Genomic DNA, 15,493 nt, shown 5'->3' on the forward strand with positions numbered 1-15,493 from the left:
TCTTTTTGCTACAGCGTCTTGTGTGCTTATTGAAGTGACCATTACGGTAACAGGGAAATAATGAAATATATGCTCCAGAGTGTGACACACATCACGAAATAGACGACAATCAAATATGACTTCACATGTTGTGTAACAAGTAAAAAGTCCCAATGGGAAGCAGCTTATTCATATCACTTTGTCACTCTGGGATATTTTTCCATGACTCAGGGATGATCATCTACTTTTTCATAATTGTAATACATGAGCTGGAAAATAACTACAAAAAAAACATTTACTTAATAAGTATGACTGCAAAAGGGTAGTAATGATGGTTATAGACAACACAACATTTATGAAATCGCAGACATTGAAATTCAGTAATGTGGTACATTAATAAAAAACAGCTAAAATCGTACATAAAGCAAACAACCTGCTACCCAATAATGTATAACTATGGGGGGTTTATTCCACTAGAGAGGAAATACGACCTCTTGGAAAGGTTTTTTTTAGTATGTACACACACATTTTTGAAATAAACTAAATTATTACATAACTTACTTATTTAAAATTGTTATTATTTTTTATTTTATTATGTAAACACAACAATGTGTTCAATGTTACATTTCAATTGCTGATAAAAATATAGCTAAGATTTGAATGAAACTTGATTTTTGAAACTAATTGTTCAAATTCAGCCCATTACGCAAAACTGGTTATTTTTAAGATGTCATAATATCTGTGTGGATTAATGGCAAAATCCCTTAAAAGGAGGAGCGCATCATAAAATGTAATTAATTTAGCGGTAATAACATAAGATGAGCACAAATTTTAAAAAAATCAGCCAGTAATCAGAAAAACCAGAAGACGTTGAACCTTTGACCTGAAGCAGTCACCTGGATGATGTCACATGACACGTTTCATGATGTCATCCAGACGATGAGCGTGTGTGTCTGCTACTGGCTGCGTGTCTAAAAATAGAGTAGACACATTTGATTCAATGGTGTGTCATCACTTCTCATGCTGTAAGGTGTGTGTGTGTGTGTGCAGTGTGTAAGAAGCATGCATAACATATTGACTGCAAATCGAAACAAGAGCATTTCTCATTATGGAAAACTAGTAAGGAAGTGCAGTATAGGTCACATTAATTGTATTAGGTAAAAACAACATAGCATGAAAGAGGAAGGGTCGGGGCTTAAGCACCTATGCAGTACATGTAATTTCTTTTTTGTTCATGGAAATGCCCATATCTGCTGGACAGATTTACTTTACATAAGAGAAGTGTAGGATTTTTTTCTTGTTGCCTTATTCGTATTTGACTTTTTCAAACGTTTGGATGTTTTTAGTGTTTGCCACAGCCGGACTGGAGTACGAGGGGATAGAAAGAAGAAGAAAAAAAAGAAGACAGCAGAGGAAATTCTGCAGACAAAGAGAGACAACAGCAAAAAAACTAAAATACAACAACAACAGAACTACATGAGCAAATACGATATGTACAAATATGATACCAGCAATTATTAAAAAAAAGCAAATCAGTAGTTAGTAATAACACACCTGCAATCTGAAGAAGTTCTCAGACGATTCCTCAGTGGTGGGATGTGTGTCTAAGAGGAGCGAGCAGGAATACAGATGAGTCATCTCAGCCTTCGTCAACTGGTGTGCACGTAATCACTTGCACCTGAACACCAGTGAGACAACGTCGCTTGTGATAGAAATAGTGGACTCATTTAAATACCTGTGCGTTCACCTCAACAATAAACTGGACTGGACTCACAATGTCAACGCTGTGTACAAGACACCTCTTGAAGAGACTGGGGGTCACTGCTGAACACTTTTTATGACACTGTTGTGGCTTCTGCTGTGTTCTATGCCGTCGTTTGCTTGGGTGGGGGCAGCACGATCTGTGACAGGAACAGACTGGAATAAGCTGATTAAGAGAGCTGACTCCGTCCTAGGATACCCACTAGACAGCATTGAGAAAGTGGCTGACAGAAAAATGCCGACCAAGTTGAAATCAATAATGTCCAATCCCTCTCACCCCATGCACGGCACTGTGAGGCCATGAGTTGACATGAGTAGCTCCTTCAGCATTAGACTGTTACATCCACAGTGCAAGAAGAAGCGCTACCACAGGTCCTTTCTGCCCACAGCCATACGACTTTACAAAGTGCTCATATGATTACTGTGTTTTTTTTCTTGGTGTGCAATACGGATGTTAGTGTGATTTGTTTTATTATATCTTTTATCTATACATATTAGTGTGCAAAATGTATTACCATTTTTTTGTTTATCCATTACGTTTTACTTCTGTTACTGTATTTAAAACCTGCACTGCAACACCGTAATTACCCCATTCTGAGATAAATTAAAGTCTGTGAACATTGTTGTACTACAATTGAAACAATATGATAATAATAATATTTATCGCTAAAGTCAACATGACGATCACTTCAAATGCAACATAAATGTAATGAATAATTGGATTACGAAAGAAAGTGTCCCTGCAGGTCATATCTGGTTTTGTGTTAGTTATAGTTTTCCTAGGTTTAATGTATATTTATGTTGCCAGTGCTTCTATTCCTTCCTTGTTTATTTTCTTATTGCTAGGAGTGCTAAACTTTACACACTGTTCATTGTTAAGTGTCCCCATCTGTTGCTAATATTAATTACGCTCCCTTTATATCCCCATATTACTCGGAGCAGATGCAATGTTCGTCATTGTCGACTGTTACATTTTCTGTTCTCCAAATGTGACGATGGGCATTTCAGGTTTGTTGGTTTTCTCTAAACTTGTTCACCATTGGCGACTGTTTTGTTGTTCACGCTATGCTACGATAGTTCTTCAATCCTAGATGTATGCTACAACTTCAGTTCCTGCTACCTTGTGCTATGCTAAGTTTCCTTAATCTTTATGTACGCTTAGCAGGCCAGCGAAAGGCTGCAGACAGACGCGCTTGGCTGAAGACAAGACACGGGAGAAGCACGAGACGACCAGCTCTCAAACCAGCAAGAGACCACACCCTACGCAAGCAGAAAGAACACGGGGGCTTCGAGACTTCCCGCAGCCGGAAGGGAAAACTCCCTGGCCCCATCAGCGCACAGGCCCCCACAGGCCCAACCCCGCACCAGGAGAGAACGACCAGCCCACCCTTAGCCACCCTACCCAAAATGACTGCAGCAGGACCACCCAGCACAAGGCCACTGGAACCACCAACCCCACCCCCAGAGGGAACCCAACGATAGAGATGGAACACCCAGCATCCGCCCCGACAGAGGCTCCCCAAGAATTGAAAAATCCATCCATCGATCCATCCATCCATTTTTCCACCGCTTGGCCCTTTTTTGTTTGCTGGGGTGGCTGGAACCTATCCCAGCTGCATTCGGGTGGAAGGCGAGGTACACCCTGGACAAGTCGCCCCCTCATCACGGGTCCAACACAGAGAGACATAATAATAATAATTTAAAAAGTAATAAAGTAATAAAATAATATATTTAAATGTAAATAATGTAAATATAATCTATACACACACACACACACACACGCATATATATATATATATATATATATATATATATATATATATATATATATATATATATTTTTTTTTTTTTTTTTTTATTTTTTTTTTTTTTTTTAACCGTGATTATTCATGATTGATCACAGGTTATAGAAACCAATTGCTTCATAGAATACCCCAATATTTAGATACAAATGAGATACATTTATTTGCTAGTAGGAATTAAGTGCACATTTTGAAAGTCTCTGCAATAATATAGCAAACTAGGTACAGATGTACAGTATATTCATAGATAATGGAATATTGACATCCATAAACTACTTTACGTGGTGCACCATTTACTATTCCGTAGTTTCACCGGTTGTTCAAACAAATGTAAGCAATTTTTCACATTATTGGGGATGTTGGATCGGATGTGACGTGTTTGCGCTGTTATTGTAAAGCAGAAACTGTGTGTGTGAGAAAAGGTGCATTGACAAGAAGTGAGTGTTGACGAGAGACAGTTGTCAATATAGAACTTGCCTCTCGATTCCCTCTGTCTTTTCTGCTGGGCTTCACCCAATTACAAAACTTAATTTACACATACAAGCTAATAAAAATGTTTTCCAAACCCCGTTTCCATATGAGTTGGGAAATTGTGTTAGATGTAAATATGAATGGAATACAATGATTTGCAAATCCTTTTCAACCCATATTCAATTGAATGCACTACAAAGACAAGATATTTGATGTTCAAACTCATAAGCTTTTTTTTTTTTTTGCAAATAATAATTAACTTAGAATTTCATGGCTGCAACACATGCCAAGGTAGTTGGGAAAGGGCATGTTGACCACTGTGTTACATGGCCTTTCCTTTTAACAACACTCAGTAAACGTTTGGGAACTGAGGAGACACATTTTTTAAGCTTCTCAGGTGGAATTCTTTCCCATTCTTGCTTGATGTACAGCTTAAGTTGTTCAACAGTCCGGGGGTTTCCATTGTGGTATTTTAGGCTTAATAATGCGCCACTCATTTTCAATGGGAGACAGGTCTGGATTACAGGCAGGCCAGTCTAGTACCCGCACTCTTTTACTATGAAGCCACGTTGATGTAACACGTGGCTTGGCATTGTCTTGCTGAAATAAGCAAGCAATGGTAACATTGCTTGGATGGCAACATATGTTGCTCCAAAAGCTGTATGTACCTTTCAGCATTAATGGCGCCTTCACAGATGTGTAAGTTACTCATGTCTTGGGCACTAATACACCCCCATACCATCACAGATGCTGGCTTTTCAACTTTGCGCCTATAACAATCCGGATGGTTCTTTTCCTCTTTGGTCCGGGAGGACACGACGTCCACAGCTTCCAAAAACAATTTGAAATGTGGACTCGTCAGACCACAGAACACTTTTCCACTTTGTATCAGTCCATCTTAGATGAGCTCAGGCCCAGCGAAGCCAACGGCGTTTCTGGGTGTTGTTGATAAACGGTTTTCGCCTTGCATAGGAGAGTTTTAACTTACACTTACAGATGTAGCGACCAACTGTAGTTACTGACAGTGGGTTTCTGAAGTGTTCCTGAGCCCATGTGGTGATATCCTTTACACACTGATGTCGCTTGTTGATTCAGTACAGCCTGAGGGATCGAAGGTCACGGGCTTAGCTGCTTACGTGCAGTGATTTCTCCAGATTCTCTGAACCCTTTGATGATATTACGGACCGTAAATGGTGAAATCCCTAAATTCCTTGCAATAGCTGGTTGAGAAAGGTTTTTCTTAAACTGTTCAACAATTTGCTCACGCATTTGTTGACAAAGTGGTGACCCTCACCCCATCCTTGTTTGTGAATGACATGGCACCCACCTGTTCCCACCCACCTGTTCCCAATTTGCCCGTTCACCTGTGGGATGTTCCAAATAAGTGTTTGATGAGCATTCCTTAACTTTATCAGTATTTTTTTCCACCTTTCCCAACTTCTTTGTCACGTGTTGCTGGCATCAAATTCTAAAGTTAATGATTATTTGCAAAAAAAAAAATGTTTATCAGTTTGAACATCAAATATGTTGTCTTTGTAGCATATTCAACTGAATATGGGTTGAAAATGATTTGCAAATCATTGTATTCTGTTTATGTTTACATCTAACACAATTTCCCAACTCATATGGAAACGGGGTTTGTAGATGATAGCACTGATCTCTTTTTTGTACACCCTACCTCTAGTTTGTACGACGTTAGTTGGCAACATGAACAACATCTTGCAGCACTTGGTCTTTACAGATGGTAATGTCCTAATGCCCTCCTTCAAAAAACTATTGTTTTTTTTATTTGTGGTAAACACAGATAAATTCAGCCAGCATCGTTTGTTGTCCTCTGTTTGCTGTCCACGTAGCGACGCCACCCTCACGTTCATGTTTCGCTTTAGGATGCTATTTTGTACTTTATGTGCGCCGATGATAGGAACGTTTGTTGTTGCAATATTAACTAATTACCTCATTTTTGTCTAAAGTGCCGTTGCAGTTTGTTTTAAAAGGCACAGAGCACATCGAGCTATCTATCCCACTGGCGTGTGGCGTGATCTCTGCCTGTGCAATGAGCACTGCCTTCCGCCGTTCAAAACAAACACTGTGATTAATCTTCATTAATTTATAGTAACGCAATATTTTTTGTATTAATCACATGCATTAACACGTTAATATATACACATATAAAATGTCACACACATACAAACTAATCCTGTGTTGCTCTATCTTACAAGGCCATAATAGTTATGTTATAGTATGTTGCAATGTCGTGTGGTTCTGGGCCCAGTCAGGACATGTTGGGACACAAACAACCTCGGGTCGGTTTGGGTCTGATGGAGTTGATGAAGCTGGGAATGACAGGGATGTGTAGGGACACGCAGGAAAGCCAAAAACTACCGGCTGATGAGCGGAAAGACATGACGAGAGGACTGACTAGTTTGACTCATCCTTCAATTTGTTTCGATTTGGAAAAAAAATCGGTTCCAGGGTAAAATTGTGGCCACCCTAAAAACTGTGTTAAGTCAATCAATCAATCAATCAATTAATATAGTCCTTAATCACAAGTGTCTCAAAGGGCTGCACAAGCCACAATGACATCCTCGGATCCCACATCAGGGCAAGAAAAAAATTGTCCAATTTAGCATTCTTAACAGTCATACACATCTAGGTGATGGTTACGCAGGTGTGTCATAAGTGCGACCTGGGGGCCATTTTCGGCTTGCAGATCGCTTTTATTCGCCCTCGGCATCCATCCCTCTTTTTCCACTTATCCGAGGTTGGGTCGCAGGGGCAGCGGCCTAAGCAGAGAAGCCCAGCCTTCCTTCTCCCCAGCCACTTCGTCCAGCTCCTCCTGGGAGATCCCCAGGCGTTCCTTTGCCAACTGGGAGACGTGTACTGGGTCTTCCCCGTGGACTCACCTGGCTCCTCTCAATGGAACACACAAGTCATTGCTTTTTTTTGTCAAGCTATATTTAGATTTTTACCTCAGGTAGAGCAAATTAATAACATTATAGGGGTGGGCAAAAAAACAAACTAAAACTAAAATAAATACATACAGTGGGGTGCGGGGAGCCCTAGAGGTAGTTTTAGGGTGTCCCCAGCTAAATGACAGATAGTTAATAGTAATAGACACTTATTGGGTCTATTTGTACACACTCAGTTACATTAACATTGATATTATACATGTGGGTCCATAGATATGAATGCCATTCAATGCAGCTTTCATGTAGCAAGCTTACTTTTATCATGTAGCTTGCTACATTTCTCCGGGGACATCTTTCCCTGTAGCTTAGCTACATTTAAATGAGAGTAACTTGTAGCTTAGCTTACTACAGTTTCCACGTAGCTTGCCCGTCACTGCAAATAAGATTGGTTGTTTCTCAGCGCCACTGCACTGCGGGGAACACAAGTACTATGAGAAGCTACTTGATAAACCACCACCCAGAAAATATATTTGGTGCAAAGGAGGCCAATTTGTTAGTTATCTACATTTATAAGATGTCACGTTCAAACACTGAGGACATCTATTAAACAAGACAAAAGGCAAGGAATCAAACAGAGACAGAATTCAATTTGGACTCAATATTGAGGAGAAACATGGCCACTGCACTCTCTGTACAGTCCTGCACCACGCTCTGACGAAGAAGGTTTTCGTCTCCTCTTTTATTCAGATGTTCAATGTTCACGCACCAACACATGTCTCGGCTGAAATAGGAAGTATGTAAAACAGTCATTGTTTTCGGTCTCATTGAAGTCCAAGAAGAGGATGTCTCGGGCTGGGCTCTTCCTGGATCCAGCTGGGGCAGGTGTTGGAAGACAATGGATAACCCCTCCCGTCTCCTGACCACAGCGACTTCAAGAGGGCAGCGGGTCGTAAATAGCGTTGACCTCGGTTACCAAATAGTTGGAAGAGAGTTTGTGAAATACTTCAAAGAGAGTTCGTTTAACACTTCAAAGAGAGTTCCTCTGGAAGTTGAGCAGATCCTGCCATCTGTCCGTGTTGAAATCACAGTGGCGTTTCACGAGCCTTCTTCCTCTTGTTAGGCCTCGAAAGACAGCCTTCATCTTCTTATCAGGAACATAATGTAATACAACGTTTCTTTTGTGATAACTTACAAACAATTATTCCAACAGTAATAGTTACATTTTCAGCTAAGTTTTCTGTGAATCAGCATTTTCCAAAGTGATATTTGAATAGCCCCCTTTTTTTTTTTTAGACCAGTTGATCTGCCGTTTCTTTTCTTTTCTCCTCTGCTCCCCCCTATCCCTTGTGGAGGGGGAGACACACAGGTCCGGTGGCCATGGATGGGGTGCTGGCTGTCCGGGGTCGGGACCCGGGGTGGACCGCTCGTCTGTGTATTGGTTGGGAACATCTCTGCGCTGCTGAGATGTTCCCGCTAGGGATGGTTCCCTGCTGACCCCACTGTGGACTAGACTCTTACTGTTATGCTGGATCCACTGTGGACTGTACTCTCACAATATTATGTTAGACCCACTCGACATCCATTGCATTTGGTCTCCCCTAGAGGGGGGGGGGTTACCCACATATGCGGTCCTCTCCAAGGTTTCTCATAGTCATTCACATCGACGTCCCACTGGGGTGAGTTTTTCCTTGCCCTTATGTGGGCTCTGTACCGAGGATGTCGTTGTGGCTTGTGCAGCCCTTTGAGACACTTGTGATTTAGGGCTATATAAATAAACATTGATTGATTGATTGATTGATTGATAAGATGTCCACTACAGGGGACACTGTTTTGGTGAAGTTAAAAGTTGAAAGACACTAACGTAGACATTGTTGTTTTACATTTGTTATACTGGATGTTTATAATGTCAGTTTAAAGACACTTAACTGAAAATATTTATTTTTAATATATATATATATATATATATACTGTATATATACACACATATCTACTTGTTTATAGTAATAATATGATTAGAACATCTGAGCATTATGTTTTTGTTCCATTACAGTTAAGTGTGTTTATCCTAAACATCCCTGCCACTTCATTTTACACACTATAACATTTTAAAGTATTTTTCTTTGGACATATACTACAATAATATCATACCATGGGCTTAATACCGTGATAATGTTGTACCGTGAGATTTTGATACTGTTACATCCCCAGTTTATTCTATTACAATTGGTTGTGTTATTGTAAAATACTACTCGCGCCAACAGGGGCTAGCACCTGCCAAACTCCAGCAAAAATTGTACAGCATGTTTAATCATTAACTCTTTGTTAAACTATTTACAAGGAAACATGTATTGCGTCCATTCAAGTTTCTTAAGGTTGATGGGGTCAAAGGTCATGTAGGTGCTCTGATATACAGTCTTGTAAAATTGATTTATTTTGATGGTGTATGGATTGTTGTGTGTTTTATTGACCTGCAGCATGTTCTACAGACTAAATTAACCACAGATGCGCACTAAGACATAACCCAGACAACAAAGAAAACCTGGAAAGGGTCCGAATCCATCAAGTAAAATGGCACCTGCAAACAAAAATGGCTCTGTTATTTACAGTGAGACAACTATGTGATAATTAGGCTTTGTTTTTTAACCAGACGCCCATCCTGACACAAGTCTTGCCAGAAATTGAACCCACACCCTTTGCCCCGAAACACAGAAGAGTGTACTATTGCACCGCCAGAGAACAATAACCACAATAGTAAATAATGACAATACAATTTCAAGAGGGTCTTCCTTTTACCACGAGGCTGTTGTTTTCCCTTACATTGATGTAATTGCTTAGCAACAGCATTGGGTCATTCCATGTTAGCATTTACAGGAAAAACAGTGTAAAAATATTTTTACACTTATAGAGTGGCATCTCAGATTTTGTTGGTAATTTGCTTCAAAAGGTAACATGAAAACAGAATGACATGCGTGCAGACGGACTAGTTAGGCACAATATTTGGCCATACGATAACCGAGACAACCAAATTGTACGGAAAGTAAGGCGCACAAATGTTAAAGCAGCACTATATGACAGTTAAAAATGCTTAAAACACTTGATAAAGCCGTTGATGGCTCCAGATTGAACATAGAACAAATCATTCTCCTCACATTATTCCATGTGGAAAGATTGCTTCAAAATACAAACAACTGAGAGGTTGATTGGTGTCTCATAACAGAAGTGTATTCATGGATGACGTAATACATCAGTAAACCATCCAGCCTTATGGAGAGGTCCAATGACTTCAAAAATCTGAAGTCATACTTCTTTGGTAGAGGACATCGCCATGGCTACAAGAAAACATCTGGTCTGTCAAACAGTGACCGAGGATTGGAGGTCTTCAATCATTAGCAAGGAACAGTTGGTCAAAGGGTTCCTGCGGCGTAATGATTGACTTTGTCACAAGAAGAAGTGCCCACCATGTAAACAAGCTTCCTGACCACTGAGATTGAAACTCAACAAGTGCAGGCATGAGGGTCTCTTACGGACAACTACCTGAGGAATTTCACAACCATTTCCAGCAAACTGGCTGGGAAACACCTTGAACTTGTGCTAGTCCATACGATACTGGCGCGTTTCATGTGTGGTGAAGATGCTGTATGGTGATGTAGGAGGAGGAAGCATGACTTCAAACCACACCTCCATCTCTGACTGATAATTCTCAGCGTGAAGGAAGAGGTGGCCTCGCTCATAAAGCAGAGCAACACTCATCTCCCAGCATTCGCCACCTTCCAGCCTCACGTTTACGGAGCGTTTCCTCGGAATGTTTTGGCAGAGCTGACAGCGGCTTGACCCGACTCCAGAGGAGGGGGGCTGTAGAATTTGACGGATCAGAACAAGAGCTGTGCCTGAGGACTAAGGAAGATTCCGGCGAGACGAAGCAGTGAACTTGGGAGGATGATGGACAGCATCGACAGAAATGTAGACCACTGCAATGTTAGTAACAACGCCACGTACAACATCCTGTCCTGGATTGTTGCTGGCCAGTTTGCGCTGGGTCTGCCTCTCAACCTGTCTGTCCTCTACATCTTCATCTTCAGGTACCACAGCGTCTTTATACTGTATATACCTCAGATACACACTTAGGTGAAGTAAAACATTGGATCGTCCATGGTAGACAAACTTGCACAAGTAGGTTGTGGCCAAACTGGAAGCCTAGGACCTGGTCTATGCAAGCTGAGCTCAGGGTGAAAAGATAACATCACAAAAATACCACAGAAGAGCACCTTAATGCACTGTTGCTCATGTTTTTATAAATAATAATTTCAGGGCAGAGGTGTCTAAAGTGTGGCCACTTTCACCTGCAGCTTGTTTTTAAGCTAAAATGTGGATGTTAGAATGCTTGGAATATATATTGCGTTGGTTTTAGCATCTTTAATGTACAAAATGTATTAAAGTACATGCGCCCCACCCTGCCTTTTTGAGGGATCCGTTAGGATATCCCTGATTTAAAGGACTTGAAAGATTTCAGAGTGCTTGGAGTTCAGAGGACGAACCTCATACTATAAAGGGTTGGCTTGATTGAAAACGACTCTTTAAAACGCAAACAAACATGCACCATGTGAACTCACCGCCCACGAGACGCATATGAGAGTAGTATCAACAAATCTGCCTTTACAAAAACAATGTTTACTTTTGATTGACAGCATCAGAGAGGTATACTATTTAGCACTAATACATTGGTATCTCGGTTTTTTGTTAGTAAACCGTTCCAAAAGGTCAGACGAAAAACAAATCAAATCTTCCTATAAAAAAAAAAAATGTAAATCCTAATTTATTAAACAGGACTGTCAAAGTTAATACGTTAACACATTAGATTTATTTAGGGCTGCAATGATTAATCAATCAAATCAATCAATTTGATTAGAAAAAAGATTGGATTTATATTATGTTGCTTCGATAAATTGTTTAATAACAATTGATGAAATCCACACTGCATAGAGTTCCCGGAACTTAAAATACGCATAAACAGTGTTGTAAAAAAGAATAAAGGTAATGGCGAACAGTTAAATAGTTTTTTATTTCAACTATTTTCCCTAAAATCCGATTTTAATAGGATAACTTGCTTCTATGTCTACTTGAAGAGCGTGTCGGAGACAGGAATGGTGGAAGTTTCATGTGAGTCCTTAAAACTTGATTTCATTTGTTTTCTGCTCTGCTGTCAACTATTTATTTTATAACCGTCTATTTTGGTGAATAATTATGACGATTCCCGCTTTTTGATGATGTTCTTGTCGGATAAATGCGACCGGAGTGCAGGAGCGTTCACATTAAGGACGCATCGCGTATATATCTGATTTATTGCAACATACGAAGGAGGCCTGGGTCGGATATGAAAAATTCTGAATTTCACTGTTCACACTGACATGAAAAATTCGATACAGGCTGCATATGGGCAAAAAAATCGGAACTGACCTGCAGTGTGAACAAGGCCAAAATATGACTGCAAATTGTTAGTTGCTTTTCTTGGAATGCTTTTTTGCCTGTGCATGCGCTCCGTGCAAACATATTCCCTAGACTGGCGATCAATTTGTATTCAATACAGTAATAGTGAAAAATAAATGCATTTAAAAATATATATATTGTAGGGTGGCACTTCCGTGTTCCCATCATACCTTGCTGTGAATACCAATGAAGTATAGTTGTTAGTGTAGTGCTTAGTAAGTTGCCTCTTGTATGTATTCCTCTATTTAGTAATAGTTCCTGTGTAAGTTTATGTACACTTTTTGACAGTGGCGGGCCATGCGTTTCCCACCTAGGCCTTCAGTGATGTCCGACTTCAATGATTACCTCTCAAAATACCATAATTTATGTCACCACATGACCATTGCTGGAGAAATACTATACAGGAACACATTCACGCACTATTGACAATTGAAACACATCAACAGTGTACAAAACAAGTTATTTTCTGGCGCATTTAAAAATCAATAAACCCGCATCAGCAATTAAAACATATCTTATGTGGTACTGTCAAAATTAAAATTGCAAAAAAACATATCAAACGTGTAAAAATACAGAAATAAAATATTTGAACTCACAATTTGTAGCACCCATTCGACGCCGTATAAGCCAGTGGTACCCCTCGTCGTCGGTTGGTTCGAGTGGAAGTGGCCGGGACAGCTGAGCTAGCTTCCGAGGTTGGCCGACAACGTCTCACAAGATGTAGTTTCTCTTTAAATATCCTTATTGTAAATGGCCTTGCAAATATATGTGTTGTTTTGTCTAATCATAAACGATGCAGACGAGGCGTGTTGGCTGACTTTCTTAAAGTTTGCTCATCAATAACATCCACCTAATCAACATTTTGTTCTCCTTCTTTGTGGGTCAACACTTCCTGCTTTCTGCTAAGTTGCAACTTGTGATTGGATACTCACTTTGGAATGACAAGTGTGTATCCAATCACAATCTCATTAACATCAGGCTACCTAGAGAGGCTACTGTCAACAACTTGTGATCTGATTGGCTATCGCAACTGTCTATTAACTCTATGTGTTCTCAAATTAATCCGCTAACAGTCCCGGTGAGTATCCAATCACAGGACACGTAAATGTCACGTTCAATGTGAGGCCATCTAAAAGGCCCTACTGACAACAACTCGTGATCTGATTGGCTATCGCATCTGTCTATCACCTGTATGTCCCGATCACTTACAGTGCATAGACGCCAGCATTGTTGATTCTGAAGGCCTCGGGCAGATTTGGTACAGCATGGCAACATAAGCTTGCTGAATTCTGATTGGATACAAACTCTAACCTAAAAACAACAGCGCTGGAAGGAGCATAATATGATATGAAGAGAATATGAATATTTTTAGATATTTATGGAAAGTAAATAAAAAAATACTTGTATCTTTAATTAGGATCATGATTTCTGGTTATGTTATGTTATGTTATGATTTCTGACAGCACACCACTGCTTTTTAAAACTGTGTCTTTGATGTTTTGTTGTGCCATTAGTTTGATTGGTGATGTGTGTCATGAGTCGTGACCCTCATGCCATTTCCCCTTTTATGTAGAACTCCTAGTCAGTTTCCTATTGCCAATGCAATAAGGAGCATTGCAGTGTGACTCCCAAGGATGCAGAGAACGGCAGGCGGGAAACTAGTTTTAATGGCAACAAAAAGCAGGGAACAAAGAATTCCAGCACACCAAACAGACTACCAAGTAAATTGATCCGGCACTGAAAGAGGTACCCAGGTGGAACTTAATAGAACTAATTGGGACTAATTAAAAATCAATAAAAACAATAAATCAATAAAGAACTAATTTACATACAGTAAAGGTGCTTCAAAACAAAGATACCAAACAGGAAATAGTGGCAAAACAAGAGCTCAAAGACAGGAAATTATTCTAATCACAGGAAGTTGATAACAAAACCCAAATAGATCATGACATATTTATGACGATGTTAGCGAAGACAGCAAAGAGGGAGGAGGGGAGGAAAGAAGCCTCCGTCGCAGCCTTCTATCTTACAAGTTATTTCTTGAATTTTAATAGTGCTTCTCACCTTCTTTACCAAAGTTTTGGGACTTTGTAACTATCTTTGACCCCATGGTGGTACTGGTTAAAAAAAGTACAGAGACTGAGTCACGGGATTCTTCGTTTGGGCACTAGATTCCCCGGAATGACACGAGGGAAAACAGATTAGTTTGTTACGTGCAATGATTGGCTGTACGAAAACCTCGACAAAATTTTGGCAAAAGGTTTTGTAGGAAACTGGATTGTATAAAAGTGGGGTGCACAAAAACCGAGGTAACACTGTACTTATTATAGCGGTATGTAATTATTATGTTGTAGGAGAACTAATATTGTCCACTATCATGCATTAATGATGATGTAAATAATAAAATCTCTGAATCCCATCCATCCATCTTCTTCCGCTTATCCAAGGTTGGGCCGCGGGGGCAGCAGCCTAAGCAGAAAAGCCCAGACTTCCCTCTCCCTAGCCACTTTGTCCACTATTATACATTAATAAAGTTATTTTAAAGGTCTACTGAAATGTGATTTTCTTATTTAAACGGGGATAGCAGGTCCATTCTATGTGTCATACTTGATCATTTCGCGATATTGCCATATTTTTGCTGAAAGGATTTAGTAGAGAACATCGACGATAAAGTTCACAACTTTTGGTCGCTGATAAAAAAGCCTTGCCTGTACCGGAAGTAGCAGACGAGTAGCGTGACGTCACAGGTTGTGGAGCTCCTCACATCTGCACATGTTTACAATCATGGCCACCAGCAGCGAGAGCGATTCGGACCGAGAAAGCGACGATTTCCCTATTAATTGGAGCGAGAATGAAAGATTTGTGGATGAGGAAAGTGAGAGTGAAGGACTAGAGGGCAGTGGGAGCGATTCAGATAGGGAAGATGCTGTGAGAGGTAGGTGGGACCTGATATTCAGCTGGGAATGACTAAAACAGTAAATAAACACAAGACATATATATACTCTATTAGCCACAACACAACCAGGCTTATATTTAATATGCCAAAAATTAATCCCGCATAATAAACACCTCCCCCCTCCCGTCCAT

General features: G+C 40.1%; 1 protein-coding gene across 1 annotated transcript in view; it reads left to right on the plus strand.

The window, feature by feature from the left end:
* The first annotated feature begins 10,421 nt into the window (after window positions 1-10,421).
* The window catches only part of LOC133576379 (12-(S)-hydroxy-5,8,10,14-eicosatetraenoic acid receptor-like), a 9,885-nt gene continuing 4,813 nt past the window's right edge, over window positions 10,422-15,493 (plus strand). The window contains exon 1 of the mRNA XM_061929554.1: window positions 10,422-11,001. Coding sequence (XP_061785538.1) covers window positions 10,859-11,001 — 143 coding nt within the window. The 5' untranslated portion in view covers window positions 10,422-10,858. The remainder of the gene's footprint in view (window positions 11,002-15,493) is intronic.

The sequence above is a fragment of the Nerophis lumbriciformis genome, linkage group LG34 (assembly GCF_033978685.3).
Source record: "Nerophis lumbriciformis linkage group LG34, RoL_Nlum_v2.1, whole genome shotgun sequence".
In the NCBI taxonomy this organism is placed as follows: Eukaryota; Metazoa; Chordata; class Actinopteri; order Syngnathiformes; family Syngnathidae; genus Nerophis; species Nerophis lumbriciformis.